Source organism: Rhinolophus sinicus, chromosome 1 (genome assembly GCF_057876585.1).
Source record: "Rhinolophus sinicus isolate RSI-liver-muscle chromosome 1, RSI-T2T, whole genome shotgun sequence".
Taxonomy (NCBI): domain Eukaryota; kingdom Metazoa; phylum Chordata; class Mammalia; order Chiroptera; family Rhinolophidae; genus Rhinolophus; species Rhinolophus sinicus.
This window is the reverse complement of record NC_142501.1, coordinates 126,989,782-127,006,118: the sequence shown is the minus strand read 5'-3', so window position 1 is coordinate 127,006,118 and position 16,337 is coordinate 126,989,782. Positions and strand designations below refer to the sequence as shown.

The 16,337-nt window shown below is 44.5% G+C and overlaps 1 protein-coding gene across 4 annotated transcripts in view; it reads left to right on the top strand.

The window, feature by feature from the left end:
* The window catches only part of LOC148759258 (ankyrin repeat domain-containing protein 26-like), a 31,283-nt gene extending 17,063 nt beyond the window's left edge, over positions 1-14,220 (top strand). Inside the window, exons 7-8 of one of the 4 annotated variants that reach the window (XM_088789360.1) lie at positions 11,571-11,619; positions 12,737-14,220. In XM_088789360.1, coding sequence (XP_088645486.1) covers positions 11,571-11,619; positions 12,737-12,828 — 141 coding nt within the window. In that variant the 3' untranslated portion in view covers positions 12,829-14,220. Of the gene's footprint in view, positions 1-2,055; positions 3,420-9,075; positions 9,798-11,570; positions 11,620-12,736 lie in introns of those variants that run through there. The other 3 variants (XM_088789371.1, XM_088789363.1, XM_088789366.1) reach the window with 3 other exon arrangements.
* Positions 14,221-16,337: the final 2,117 nt, after the last annotated feature.

Below are 16,337 nucleotides of genomic sequence, written 5' to 3'. Positions count from 1 at the left end.
TCTCTCAAAGGTTCACGAACCCAAACAAGCAGCATCTGCATTCAGCATATCCTTTACTTTTTTTTTTTTTTTTTTTTTTTTTTTTTTTTTTTAATATCCTTTACTTCTGAAGCAGCTGCGGCACCTGGCCTCTGTTCACAACTTGAATTCTCAAAGCCCATCCATACGCAGAGCATGCGGTGGCCATCTGCAGACTGCTCTGTGGCACAAGCCAGGTGGCCCCAGGCAGGGCGAGGCTGCCGCTGAACTTGGACTGTGGTGGGGCCCCTCCCAGACGTCCTCAGGGCAGGATAGTCAGATTGAGCGGCAGCATCACCAAGTTGCCGACAAAAAGACACACCGAAAGGGCGCCCTGTGTAGGCACCAGAGCCCTGCTGAAGCAAATCCTGCTCTGTGGGGTCACCCCTGCACAACAGCTCCTCCACTATGGTCACAGCCAGTCCTCACAACCCATCAGTCCTAGGGTCAATCCCTCCCTTTGACATGCAAACAACCACCAGGGCTGAACTACAACAGGAGAGCACACGCAGTCCACACAGAGGACCTCCTTCCAGCATCCAGCTCTAGTGAAAACGGAGAATGCGCCACTGAGCCCCACAGGACACCTAATAGATAAGGCCACTCTAGTAGGACTGGGAGACATAGGCGCCCAACCTTATACATGGAAACAAATATGGGGAGTCAGCCAAAATTTGGGAGTTAAAGAAACATGTGTCAAATGAAAGAAGGGTACAACCTCCAGAAAAAACCTGAACAAGATGGAGACAATCTACCAGATGCAGAGTTCAAAGCACGGTTTATAAGGATGCTCAATGATCTCAGGGAGAACAACAACAAAGAGATAGAGACATTAAAATGGAGATCGAAAACATAAAAAAGAATTAGTCAGAAATGAAGATACAGTAACTGAAATGAAGAATACCTGAGAGGGAATCAATAGTAGATTAGATGAAGCAGAGGTACTTCATCAGTCATTTAGACATAAGGTAACAGAAAACAGCTCATCAGAACAGCAGAAAGAAAAAAAAAGAAAGAAAAAAAAATCCAAAAGTGAGCATAGTCAAGGGGCCTCATGGACAACATCCAGCTCATTAACATTCACATCCGAGAGGTACCAGGAGGAGAAGAGAGAATGGAAGGAATTGAAAACCTATTTGAAGGAATAATGACTGAAATAACCAAGATAATTGGTGAAGGAAATAGACATAGGAACCCAGGAAGTGCAGAGTCCCAAACAACATGAGCCTGAAGAGGACAACACCAGGACACATCATAATTAAAATGCCAGTGTTTAAAGTCAAAGAAAGAATGTTAAATGCAGCAAGAGAAAAGCAATTAGTATTCTAAAAGGGAGCCCCCACAAGACTCTCAGCTGATTTCTGAAAAGAAGCTCTGCAGGCCAGAAGGGAGTGGCTACAGATATTCCAAGTGATGAAAGGCTAGGTCCACAACCAAGATTCCTGGACCCAGCAAAGCTGTCATTTAGAATCAAAGACCCAATAAAGGGTTTCCCAGACAAAACAAAACAAAACAAAACAAAACAAAACAAAACAAAACAAAAACAAAAACCGAAACAAAAACAAAAAAGCACTAAAGGAGTTTCTCATCACCAACCACTATTACAAGAAATTTTACAGGCACACTTTTAAGGTAGGGAAAAAAAATTAAAAATGGGAATAATACAGTGCCAACAAGTATATATCTATCAACCGTTACTTTCAATGTAAATGGATTAAATGCTCCAAACTGAAGATAGGGTGGCTGAATGGGTACGAAAATAAAACCCTTCCATAGGAGTATGCTGCCTACAAGAGACTCATTTCAGATCGAAAGTCACAGACACTGAAGATAAAGGGAAGGAACATAGATTTACATGTCAATAGAAACAAACAACAACAAAAGCTTTAAGAGGAATACTTACACCCCACAAAATAGACTTTAAAACAAAGGCTATAACGAGAGTCAAAGAAGGACGCAGTCATCCCTCTTCTGGGGTTTATCCAATAAAACCCCAAATGCTACTTGTAAGGGACATGTTCCTCCGTGTCATTGCAGCATTATTTACAATAGCCCACATACGGAGGCAGCCTGGATGTCCGTGGATGGATGAATGGATAACGATATATGCATGGGGTACATATATACAATGGAACATTGCTCGGCCGGGGAAGGGAATGGGTTCTTGCCATCTGCGACAGCATGGAGGGACCTGGTAGGTATTCTGCTGAATGGGGTATGTCACGTAGAGAAAGACACTTGCAATGTGATTTTGCTCATCGGTGGAATTTCAAGAACAAAATAGACAGTAACAAACTCATAGATACAGAGAACATTTTGCTGGTTGCCAGCTCGAAAGGGGGTTGAGGAAGAGGGTGCAAAAGAGGAAGGCATTACGAAGTACACATTGGTTGTTACAAGTACTCATGGGGATGTAGGGTATATAACACAAGGAATGTAGTCAATAATACTGTAATGCCAGTGCATGGTCTCAGGACGGTACTAGATGTATCTGATGATAGATGGGAAGGGAGGTGGGAGCAGGGTGAAAAAGGTGAAGGGATTAAGGAGTACAAATGGGTCGCCACCAAATAGTCATGCGGATATAACGTAAAGCATAGGGAATATAGTTTATAGTTAACACTGTGCTCATGACTAGGTATAATGCTAGGTGGCTGTAGACAAGTCTGTGGTTCACTTCTTATATAAATATCTAAGCACTGTGCTATACACCTGAAATTCATATAAAATAATATCGAACATCAACAAAATTGAAAAATGTGTAAGCATACCTCAACTGATTAAGCTCATACAAAAATAATGAGGGACTGCCTGCAGGGTCCTATAGGAATGAGGTAGGACCTTGACATAGAATTATTAGCCACCGTAAGCTCTATCCTGTGAATCAAAATTGAATAATGACAGCTTTCAACCAATTCAGCCAATAGCCATCACTTCGCTTGAAGGCTCTCAAGTCGTGAGTCTCCCCTGGAGAAACATTACCTGGGTTAAGGTATTTGATCCGCACAATGTTGAGAGAAAGAATCTGGACTGGGAAGAAGGGATAACTCCAGCTTATTCAAGCCTGCAAATGAGATAGTTGAGTGTACATGTGAAAGGCATTTCAGAAGAAGACTTCCATAGGTCAAGTCACGTTTCTATGGAATAAAAAATTATTCAAAATAAACACACACAAAAACCCCATGGCTAAGAGTGGATAAACTGCAGCTTGTGAAAAACATTTGCATTGTAGGAGACCAACAGAACGGAGAGTGCTGGTCACCATCTCAAGAGCCAAAAATAACACTACACTCAAAGTAACACTGATAGGAATGAACCTCAATTGGACAAGATGAGCTGATCCACAGCACGTCATGGATTCTGAGTGCGTGGTTGGGGACACTGGCCATGAGAATGAGAGGGAAGAAAGGAAAGTACAGATGACCTTAGCAAAGGGGTCAAGGCTGCAATTGTAGATGGGGAATCAGGTTGGCAGCATTGGGATTTAAGAAACTGAGAGAATTTCAAAGGAGGAATAGAAAGGGTCAAGGCCTGACCACCAGGGCTGCTGTTTACAAATGAATTGGGGTTAGGAGACCATAGAAAGCATGTAGGCATTCTTATCAGCTGCTGCTGAGAAGTAAAGCAGGATAAGGGCTCCAGAAGGAGAGGACCCTCAAAAACGTTTTAGTGCACTGATGGCATGGGAAGTCAGAAGCTTATGTAAAAGAAGAGAATCAGTGGTGAGAATAGGGGTCTGAGGCCACACCTTAAAGAAGGTTGGAGTCCAATGGAAGGGGAGGAGGATGACAGATAGGAAAAGCTGCAAGAATGCAAGAAAAGTTATGATTTTACGTAATATAGAGATAAAATGCTCTTTGATCCCAAGTCCAACAGTTTACTACCTAGGTTTTCTTCTATGCAGTTTATTGTTTCAGGTCTTATGCTTAAGTCTTTGATCTATTTTGAATTAATTTTCGTACATGGTGACAGACAGCAGTCCAGTTTCATTCTTTCGCACGTGGCTATCCAATTCTGCCAGCACCATTTATTGAAGAGGCTGTCTTTTCTCCATTGCATGTTTTTTGCTTCTTTATCTGTCCATATTTATGTGGTTTTATTTCTGGGTTCTCAATTCTATTCCATTGGTCCATGTGTCTGTTTTTCTGCCAAACCATGCTGTCTTGTTTATTGTAGCCCTGTAGTACAAGTTAAAGTCAGGGAGTGTGATACCTCCAGCATTGTTCTTTTTTCTGAAGATTGCTTTGGCTATTCGGAGTCTTTTGTGGTTCCAAACAAATCTGATAATGTTTGGTTCTACTTCTTTAAAAAATACCATTGGGATTTAGATGGGGATTGCTTTAAATCTGTATATTGCTTTGGGTAATATGGCCATTTTAACTATGTTGATTCTTCCAATCCATGAGCACGGAATGTCTTTCCATTTCTTTGTGTCTTCTTCTATTTCTTTTAAAAATGTCTTGTAGTTTTCAGCATATAGGTGTTTCACATCCTTGGTTAAGTTTATTCCTAGGTATTTTATTCTTTTTGCTGCAATTGCAAAAGGAATTGTTTTTTGTATTTCTTTTTCTCAAATTTCATTGTTAGTACATAGGAATGCAATGGACTTTTGTATGTTGATTTTGTCACCGGCAACTTTACTACATTCGTTGATTGTTTCTTACAGCTTTTTGGTGGAGTCTTTAGGGTGTTCTATATATAGCATCATGTCATCTGCAAAGAGTGACAATTTAACTTCTTCATTCCCAATTTGGATGCCTTTTATTTCTTTCTCTTGCCTGATTGCTCTAGCAAGGACTTCCAACACTGTGTTGAAAAGCAGAGGTGATAGAGGACAGCCCTGTGGTGTTCCTCAACGTAGAGCAAAGGGCTTCATTTTTTTCACCATTAATTATGAGATTAGCTGAGGGTTTGTCATATATGGCCTATGTTATGTTAAGACATTTTCTTTCTATACCTATTTTATTAAGTGTTTTAATCATAAATGGGTGTTGTATCTTGTCAAATGCTTTTTCTGCATCAATTGATATAATCATATGATCGTTGTCCTTTATTTTGTTTATGTGATGTAACACATTGACGGATTTGAGGATGTTGAACCATCCTTGTGCCCCGGGGCTGAACCCCACTTGGTCATGATGGACAATCTTTTTAATGCATTGTTGCATTCGATTTGCTAGAATTTTGTTTAGGATTTTTGCATCTGTATTCATCAGAGATATTGGTCTGCAGTTTTCTTTTCTTGTGTTGTCCTTACCAGGTTTTGGTATCAGGGTAATGTTGGCCTCATAAAATGAGTAAAACAAAGTTTGATATTTAGAGTATTCCATTTTCTTCAGCACGCTTACTTTCTCCATTCCCATATTCCGGTTGAGACCTTCATTCTCCCCATTTTTACGTTTTGGTCACCACAAATTGTCCCGTTGATGGTGGTCAAATAGCCTCCTTTAGTATTTCTTGTAGTGCAGGTCGTGTATTAGAAAATTCCCTCAGCTTCTGTATGTCTGGAAAGGTCTTGATTCCTCCTTCATATCTAAAGGATATCTTTGCTGGATATATTATTCTTGGCTCATAATTTCTCTCTTTCAATAGTTTGAAGATTTGGTTACACTGCCTCCTGGCTTGTAGAGTTTCTGCTGAAAAATCTGATGATAATCTAATAGGCTTTCCTTTGTAGGCTACCGTCTTCTTTTCCCTGGCTGCCTTGAGGATTCTTTCTTTGTCGTTGATTTTAGACAGCTTCAATGCAATGTGCCTTGGAGAAGGCCTGTTGGGATTGAGGTAATTAGGTGTTCTATTTGCTTCTTGGATTCGAGGATCGGTTCTGTCCACAAGTTTGGGAAATTCTCATCGATAGTTTGTTTGAATATATTCTCTGTTCCCTTCTCTCTTTCTTCTCCTTCTGGTATGACCATTATTCCTATATTGCTCTTTCTGATGGAGTCAGAAAGTTCCTGTAGAGTTCTTTCATTTCTTTTAAATCTCGAGTCTCTTTCTTCTTCTATCCGTGTCATTTCCAGGTTGCTATCTTCAAAGTCACAGAGTCTTTCCTCCATGTGGTCAACTCTGCTACCTAAGCTGGCTATTTCATTCTTAATTTCTTCTATTGAGTTCTTAATCTCCAGAAATTCTATTTGGTTCTTTTTTAAAATTTCAGTCTTTTTTGTAAAATGCTCATGTTGTTCTTTCAATATGTTTCTGAGTTCATTAAACTGCCTTTCTGTGTTTTCTTGCATCTCATTGAGTTTTTTCAGAACCACAATCTTGAATTCTCTGTCATTTAAGTCACATATTTCCATATCTTTAAGTTCCTTTTCTGGAGACTTTTCACTTTCTTTCTGAGCTGTCTTGTTGCCTTGGTTACTCATGGCAATTACTGATTTATTATTTCTCTTCCTAGACATCTACAGGAGTGGCTTCTGCAACAGGTAGATCAGAAGAGGTTTTTCTTTTGTTTTCCAGTACTTGTTGGTAGAATTGTTTTATTTTCTCTCTGATAGTAGCCTTTTTTTCTCTCTCACACTGTAGTGCTATGTTTTCTCTGCACTATTCCAGCTTCTCACACATTGGGGGAATTCCTTGGGTGACGGCTTCTCCTCTGTTAATAGTTTGCCTGGGTCACAGGGTGCAGTGTCCCTGTGGGTATGCGGAGAGCTTATGAAGTTCCAAAGCTTTTCCTGTACCAGATTCAGAGCCCATGTGGTTCAGCAGTTCTGTTTACTCCTGCAGGGATTCACCCAGAGAGGTGGGGTCAGGGGTGGGGTGAGTTGTGAGAGGTGGCCCAGAGCAATGGCGGCGACCACCACCACAGCCGGTCCTGCTTCCACAGCTCCCTCCCCTTTGCCGGAACTAGTTGGGCTGCGAATCTGTGTCTGAGGTCCACAGTTCTCAACAGCAAATATTCTGTTCTTTGGATCTGACCCTGCTACCGTTCCGCTTTTAGCACCGGGCAGGTCGGGATGGGGCGAGCTCTGGGAGGTTGGGGAGGGGGCGGCTGGTCTCAGTGCCTCAGGATTCCGTTCTCTGCTCGGCAGTGAGGGCTTAAACCACTGTTTTGAGCCTTCTTCCCTCAGTCTTTTCTCCGAGGTCTCTGCCGTGAGCGCTGGGTTCAGCCGTGGTATATGCTGTCCCCTCAGCCCTGTGGAGCCCTAGTGGAGCCCTAGCAGTCCGAGTTCTTCCCTCTCCCGCAGCTGCGGTAGCTCCGGGATGCAGCGAGCTCGGCGCACTAGCTAGGTCTGTGTGCTGTGCCTGCGGGGCTCCGTCTCCGCACTTCTCCCTTCCCTCCTCCCCCGCCCGGCTGGCGCGACTCGCCCACCTTTATGACCTTTACGTGAATTCTGTAGTGGGCCTCTTAGTCTTGCCTGTCTGCTGTGCAGGGAGTCCTTTGTGGCGTTATAGTTGTTCCATTTGCTGTAAATTCCAGGGGAGATTTGCAGAGGCTCACCTCACACCGCCGTTTGACGACCATGACTTGCATTTTTTAAAGTTGCGAGAATAGCAAGTGGAATTTACCATTACACAGCATTTTAACACTGAAAATGTGTTGGGGCACACCTACCTATAGGTTGAACACTGTTCTAAACTAGTTCATATGTTTCTCTGGGGATGTCAGACTAAGAGTAATTCAAAGTAGGAGAGAGAGAGAAAGGGCTATCAGCGATGCAGACGGCTTCACGGGTAGTACATCCTGACTTCTGCAATGGCTGAACTAAGAAGATTCCTGAGGACTGCACTGAGACATACTTAGTAAACCAGGTTAGAGATTTTTAAAATACCACAAAGCTATTTTCAAGCATTTGCTGTCACCACACTTGGACAATACTCTGAATACCCAGGAGAAATTTACCCTTTGGCACTGAGGCATCATTTTGAGCAACTCCCTCTAGGGGAGAACAAGAAGTCTGGTTGGTGATCAAAAGGCACTCAAACAGCTCCACAGGCTTTAGCTTATAACAGTGTTACCAAGGCTTTGGAGGTGGGAGCTGCCCTTTCAGTGTTCCGCACACAGCCTCGGGCAGGCAGACCACCTTATTTTTAGCCACCTTGTCAATTATACTGCCTTTCACGCCTCTGTTAATCTTTCCCTATTTAACATGTATACCTTTGTGTAGAGTAGAAAGATTAGAAAAAAATAGTGTTTCTCAAAACCACCTGTAGTGATAATAACAAAGGTCTTAACCAAGAAAGTACATTTACCAAGTGCCAGAATGTGCAGGTTAAGTGGTAAAGGTTAAGTTCACTTACTAGCATCATTTTCCAAAAGTATATTATTTATTGAATTTTCACTCCTACTAAGCACATGAACCTGTCTGGATCAAAGTTATATTTTGGAGGCAAATTAATGAGCTAGTTGATTTTCTCTGACTCTTTGTTTTGACTTGTGTGCGTACTTTACTTTCCAATGATATTCAAAGTGTGAATTCCTCCAGGTAGTCTTGTTTATATTCTTCCAGTTTCATTTGAAAAGAATCTTGAGAAATTTCACTTTGAAGAGCTCAGATTCCAGACCTTTAATTCTGAGTTCCATTTGCCTTCTGATGGAAGCATTGTTATACACATTTAGCTGTTCTAAGTTTTCTTGAGCACTGGGTACAAAAAGAAAGTGAATGTCCAACGCTTCTGTAAATCGTTTGTGTGATGCACGCTTAAAATGTTCTCATTAGTTATCACCAGAGAAATCAGAAGATGCAAGAGTGTAAAGGCAGAAGCAATGCACGAGAATATGCTTGTGGTAATTTTTCCGTTAGTTAATTTTTGGTAGGAGGGAGGTATGGTGTTTTTAGTATTTCTGGATAAATTGAAAAACGGTTGATGTGAAATTCAATGCCTGCGTTCCAAGGCAGACGTTGATCCCTTGTGAGGCATTGGGTTGCCCAGTCATGCAAGCCCGAATAAGAGATGAAAAAGCACCACCCTGTCAAGACCCAGAGATAAGTGTCCCAAATCACTACAGAATGCCTGGAAAGATTTATGATATAGGTGTGATGATGTGAGGTTGGGCACAAGTGCGCTACATGGTAAAGAGAAATCTGTTTTGTGTTATAAATTTTCCTACAGTTCACCCCCAACATAGACAATACCTGTGCTCGGTGATGTTGGTCAACCAAGTTTATGTGGAGGAATGGAAGAGTTCTTTGAAGGAAGAATTTCCTCAATTTCAGCTTTCTCGGTTTAACTAAAGATTTTCTCCAATACGTTCCCTGTTCCGTGATTAGACATGTTTACGCTCTATAGTTGATTGAATTCACTGCTATTAACAGGAGGTCTGATCTTCATCTGTTTCTTTATTTCTATTTGTCACTTTAAAGCTTGTACTTGAATTAGAAGGTTACTATTTTGTTTCTCGTGCCTCAACATTATTGAGCTACATGACAAAGTTTTACACACTCACTTCCTTTGAGTTATACTTAGAAATTGATATAATTTTCCTGAATGTGAGGAAGTAGCTGGCATGGATTTCTAGACTCAATACGAAGCCTTATAGCCCATTCCTGGCCTGCAGCTTATCGGTTTTGTGACCTCAGAAGACCTATAATCTCTACGAACCTTGGTTGCCTCTTACGTAAAATTAGGGATTTTTTTTTACTAAATCCGTGAATTTGAATTGAAAAATATTTTTTACTCAAAGACTACTGATGTTCTTTAAAAAAAAAAAAAAAACATGATGAGGGTAAGGGGGATCGAATATATGGTGATGGAAGGAGAACTGACTCTGGGTGATGAACACACAATGGGATTTATAGGTGATGTAATACAGAATTGTACACCTGAAATCTATGTAATTTTACTAACAATTGTCACCCCAATAAATTTAATAAAAATAAAAAATAAATTAAAAAAAAAAACATGTCTGCAACTCTATTATATAAAACAGAGACCATTAGAGCTGCCCAGCTAACGGAGGGATGGAAACTCAGAAGCTGTGCAATCCCACAGGTGTCCCCAGTGGAACCTGAGATTTCTACGGGACGTAGTCTGAGAACTGCCAGTTCTGAGAAGCCCCTTCTAGTTAAAACTCCTTTGCATTAAAGTTTGCGGATGCATTCTCTTCCTGTGTATTGTTTTCTCATCTTTCTATATTTTTGATAAATGGAAAAAGATAAATAAGACCCCAGACGTGTTCTCTTATTAATGTTGGACTTCAAGCTACTTCCACCGTGTGGACAAAATCCTCACCTTAGAAATCAACATAAAGGTCACGGAAGGAAATATTTAGGAAAAGAGCTTTTTAGGGGGGACATAGTAATAATGCTACATTGGTAGTTCCTTAACTCAGGTCTTGTAAATATGTGATTTGCATTTTAAATTGTATATTAACGGTAACAAAACTGGTTCATGGAAGGATTCTCCGTTCATCTGGTATTGAGTTACTGATTTCACAAGGCCTGTCTAGTAAGGTTGATGTCACATTATTCTGTTATAAGCCCTGTCTGTCAAGCTATCGACAAAACGGTGTTATGGAAACAGTCTCTGCAGATATTGGAAATCATGATGGCCAACAAATTTGTCTCCCCCCCTGAATTTGTACAGGGGTGGGGCGTCACATTGTGTTTGTCACTGCAGTGTCTACAGCTTCTGGATGTTATTTTAAGCCCTGCTTTGAACATTCAGGGAGAGGATAGCTTTCAGAAGAAACATTTAAGTCAGAGCACTCTAGACGGGGAAACTTGTAATATAGTTTGAAGTATCCCCGTACCTTTCGTAATTAAGTAGTCACTAACTATAACTACTTGAATATTTCGAAAATTGGGCCTGATTTCTAAGGAAAGAAGGTTACATATAAAGAATTATATAGTCTTTTTCTTTTTTCTAATTCTACAAGGTCATGTATCAGAAACCGAATTTGAAAACTGGCTGTAAGCCATACTTGTTTCAAGCAGATTTTCTGAAATCTTTGTGTCCGTATGAATAAAGAAATGTTTCACTCATAATACAGACAGGAAAATAGTTTGGGTTATTCTTTCTGCCGGTAGAATTGGCATCTGACATCACAGTAGCACTTGCAGCATTTTGTCTTTAACGTTCTACACTGAAAACTGATAACCTAGAACATAATTAAGATTCATTTTCTAGAAGTGCAAGAATGGAAAGCTCATTTTAAGGAAAAGACCATGAAAGTAAAAACAAAAAAAGAAACTTTTATAAAGGGCAGTTTTTCTAAGGATTGCAAAGCAACGCATTCATGGTAAAATATGACTTGACCTGTTTAAACTTCTTTGTACCAATCAGGTCAAACATCTCCCTTGTGAAATTATGTATATTAAGTAGAACTATATCAATTGTACTTTTGGTCAGATTAATTAAAATGGCATCACATACAGATGGTCTCTATACTTTAAAAACAAAATAAGGATAAATTAATTTTATTTTATTTATGTGGGGTTTTTTGTTTTGTTTTGTTTTGTTTGTTTGTCTGTATTTCCACATTCTGCACTTAGGTGTAGTCTCTAAAGGCATTATTTAAGGGCCTCGTTGGATAACCTATGTATCATTCCTACAATAAAGTCTCTTGTTTAACTTAAATACTATAACTAAGGTTTGATGTATTTCAGATGGAACAGGAGTTTCAGGAAAAGCTAACTAGAGAAGAACGAGAAGACGGTATGATGCCAAATGTATTAATTCAAGTTAGATATCATGGATTTGTGGAATAAACTGTAAAGAGTAAATGGCATCCCTTTCCCTGTTCAGATAATAGATACTGCATTACATGTATTCTTGTGCACAGCAAATGAAAAAGGTGAAAGCAGAAACATTCATAGTGAAGAATACATCTCTTCCTGAGTATTTATCACATTGTGTATCTTTTTAAATATCTCAAGAGTCCATGTATCTCTTTTTATTTCTGGCTGTCCCCTTGCTTCGCTCTGTCATCCTTATGGAACTGTCGGCCTGCACAGTAAAAACTGGGCTTCGACAACTTCTCGTGTTTTTGCCAGTGATATGAGGCCCAATAACCAGACTCATGTAGTGATACTTACTGAGGCAATTTCAGTTCATATAGCTGTGACCTGCTGTGTGACATGTAAATCTTCAGTCATTGACTTTGTCATTGGTTTACCATGTACCCTCAGGAGAAACTCCAAATTGCTTTGCATGGAATAAAACACCCACATCAAGTTAGTTCTTGCCAAATAATTCAGCCTTATGTCTTGCTTCGAGCCCGAGTCTGCCTCTTTGCTCTCGCATCTGGCTGAACTAGACAACTTCTCATTCCACAAGTGTTCTCCCCCACTCTAGTCTTTGCATCTGCGTCTTCCCTCTATCTGGCATCTTCTGTCCTTGTGCTTCAGGCATGTCACCTCCACCAGAGAGTGGACAATATTGACACAGAGCCAAGATGTCCTTTCTGTGTGTTCCAGTCACGTCCTGTTTTGTATTTGTGTGGTATATATGACACTGAGTGGAAATTGCCTGTTCATCTGTTCCTTCAATTTATAGTAGATGATGGGTCAGGGGTGGACCATGTCATCTTCATCTTGTAACTTCAGTGCTTGTCATATTACCTTGTTACTAAACGAATGAAGGATGAGACAACCAGAAGCTCTGATACTTAGCCATAATACCAGTTAAGTCAGGGTGCAGCCGTGGGCAAATTACATCGAATGGTAATCTCCTGTTGTGCACTGTTGTCTCATGTAGGATTTTTCATTCTCCTTAACACTTATACTTACTTGTATTTTAGATAAACAACATAATTCTTTCTTTGCCTTTCCAGGTGCTGCTGTAGTTGACCCTGAATTCAAGCGAGCGTTTCCTCTAACTGCTCTTCTAGTTCAATATGCAAAAAACAATCTGTCCCTTTTGTGAATGAGAAGTATATGATGTAAAACACATATAGCACAAATGTGTTTACTGCACTATTTACATGTAATAACAATGTAATCGCATCGCATTAAACATAGTGCATATAAAATCCTTGAGAAGGAGAATAGTTTTGTACCATATATGTGTAGGAGAATTTATACAGTATTTTGAACTATTTTTCTTGGCATCTAAGTAACTTTGCAATGAGATGAAAACAAGCTGTATTGAGTGTTACATACTCAAACTGCTCATATACTAGCTGTTTACACAACACCCAAACAACCAACTTGTCATTCGTGCTTCGGTGGTGTTAACAGATAGCTTTTTTGTATTTCTCAGTTTTTGTCACGAAGTAGTAGCATTAATGTAAATGTTTCCTTTTCCTGAAAAGTTCACATATACAAGTGGAGGTGCTACTGAGCAGTGAGTGGCCTGTGGAGGTCTGGGACGTACCCCAGCTGCCAGGCTCGTGCAGCTCTAAGACCTTCCTCACCCCAGGGCCAGTGCACCCTTCCCAGGGCCCAGTGGGTGAGGAGCAGGGCACAGCTGCCTCCTGGGGCCTTCCCTGCTCCCTGTCCAACAGATCCAGGCATCATGGCTGCATTCTCCCCTGTGCCAGCCTGCAGGTGGGGAAGCCCAGGCTGGCAGTGACCTGGCCAGAGCCCGTCAGGTCTGGGATCCCCAGGTGGAGCCTTACCCCCCAGCCACCCCACCAACTGGTGTGGCCTGTGGCCCCTGTAGCAGTCCTGTGATGGCCAGCCTTTGTCTAGAGGAGGTGGGGTCTCTCTCCCACCCTGAGGGTGTGCTGGGAAGGAGCTAGGGAGCGCCTTCCCCCTCTGCCCCCCAGGATCCCTCTGCTTGCTGGGGTGGGGGAAGCCACACAGCCTGCACCAGTTGCACTGTGCAGGCACACTGGTGGTCCTGGGGAAGGGAAAAGCTGGTCAGAGCCTCAGGGGACAAGGGGCCCAGGGCATACCGGCTGGGGAGAAGTCAGGAGCTTGGCCCCAGATCCCTGTATGCTGACACCTTAAGATGCAGCGACCCTATTCCTGGGACATGCTTTGCTATCCCTGGTGTCTGAAGGGGGGATTTGTCAGGGTGGGTGGTCCCTCCATGGGCCTGGTCAGAGCCTTCCTGATCTGCTCCAGGCCAAAGAGTGCCTGCCAGCTGCCCACAGGAGGGGAGTGGGCTGCAGGAGGACTCGTCCCTGGTGAGACGCCTGGAGCACAGAGGCTTTGATGATCTGTTCCTGGTGTGCTGCTTAGGGTGAGAACGGGGGTCTTCTGCAGGGTCCCCCGGGTGTCCACCCGGGAGGGGCTGGGTACTGGACGAGTTCCCAAACCCTGCCCCAAGTTGTGTGTGTTTGTGTGTGTGTGTGTGTGTGTGTGTGTGTGTGTGTGTGTGCATTAGGGGAGGTGCGCCAGCAGGAGCACCCGGAATCCCACCCGTGGATAAAGCAGCCCATCACAGGCCCCTGCTCACACCAGGGACACTGGTGGAGGCAGAGTGATGCTCAGCTCACAGTCTCAGCCTCAGCGCACCCGCAACCCACTCCAGCTCTGGTCTCGCCAGAGGCTGACTGGGAACTTTCCTGGTGCTGCCCAGGCACCCACATGCTCCGGGCTTGCTCCCCGCTGCCCGTTCCCACCACACCCCACACCCCACACCCGACCCATCTTCCAGAGGCATCTCCGCGCCCGGGCTGCCGCCCTCCGTGGGCCAGCCAGAGCTGTAAGGGGAACCGGGCCGGGGGCGCAGAACCGGAGCCTGGGCGAGGCGCTTCTGTCCAAGCCTAAAGCTGTTCTGCCTCTGAGATGAGCGCACCGCGGGGGCAATGGCCGCTGGGACTGCTTCGGGCAACCGAGGGAGGTAAGAGGCAGCGAGGACCCGCGCTGTCCTGCGCCCCCCAACTTCTCAGTCTGAGCGCAGCGGGCAAGGAGCCCCTCAGGTACCCTCCCCGCCCAGCCCTGCAGTGGGAGAGGGGCCGCCCAGTCCTGGCTGGGACGGGGGCGGGTGGGGTGGGGTGGGGTGGGGTGGGGCACATCTGTCTCTAATAAGAACAAACACCGCCCCTGGGGCCTCTGGCGTTCCCATAGCTCTGCTCCTCCCGAGGCGGGCGAGGCTGTCATTCCCGGGCCCTGTCACCACCTGTCCCCCTGCAGGTGCTGCCGGACCCACCACGACCAAGGCAGTGCTGTCGCCTGAAGTAATCCCAGTGCCCCTGGGCGAAACTGCTCGAGCCCTGTGGTGGCTACAGGACGTCCCGAGGACCCGTGGGGTGTCCAGGCAAGAGGCTGAGGCTGGGTGGGGGCCATAGTGTCCCTTCCCTGAGAGCCCAGCAGCCAAGCAGAGCACGGAGCTGGGTGCTGAGGGGGAGCAGAAAATCCAGTACTCGGCACTAGTGGCCACTGTCTTCTTCAGCCTGGGGCAGACCACGCGGGTGGTCTGTAGGCCACAGCCTTCCTTGGAGGTCGGGGTACAGGGATTCCACCCGCAGACTCTCAGCGTGCGCCCCCGAGCTCATTGAACCGGGCTCAGGCAGGCGCCCTACGGGGCTCAGAGCAGAGACACAATGGCAGTGCCCTCCCCAACAGCTGGTCCGGGTCGCGCTGTAGGGGACAGCAGAGCCTCTTTGCTGACCGGAATGGGGTGGCTTGGGTCCAGAACTAGATCAGGATGGGAGAGGGTGGAAGGGTAGCCGGAGACCACCACGGACTTGGAGGGGAGAGGGCTCGTCAAAGGAGCAGAGGTTGCAACTCCCTGCACACCCGTGGGTTGCGCTCATAAGGAGAATTCTCCCCAGGCTCATGAAAGTCTGACCTGAGAGAAGACCCTGGCTGGGGACACGGAGGCAAGAAGGAACTGGAGTAAAGGGGAGCTTTTTATGTGCCTTGTGCTTCCCAGCGCTGCAGGAGAGCCATGGGGCCCAGGAAGTGGTGCGAGTCCCCTGGTCATTTTTCACCTTCCAGGCAGAGAGGCAGTGACCTCGGTGGCGAACCGGCCTTTCCAGGCTGAACTGGGCACTGTGCAGGGGGCAGCAGGCACCACACACTGGAGCCCCTTCTCATGGTGCTTTCTCTGGCGGGTGAGGAAGGGACCACCCTTTCTTTCCCTGGCCATGCCTCCACAGACTTTCAGAGAAGGGTCCAGAATAGAGCTGAGTCTTGCCAGGAGGCATTTCTGGGATGCAGGCAGCAGGTTTGCTGCCTCCCAGCAGGTGGCCTTTGAGCACTTTCAGCTTTGGTTCACTCTGCCTCCTGGCTGGTTCTCCCCAGTGGTCTGCCCAGGGAGCTGGTTGCCAGGTGGACAGGCTGTGGGTGCTGAGCCTTCCCTGCCCCTGCACCTGGAGGCCTGAACCTCCTGAACAAGCAGCTGGGCAGGAGGGTGCAGCTGAGGAGAGGAGGTTAACAGAGGCAGGACCCTGGATATAAACTTTCCCTGTCAGAGTGGAGGAGACAGAGGTGAAATGAGCACCACGTGTATGTGTTTTTCGAGGTTGTGTGTTTAACTGA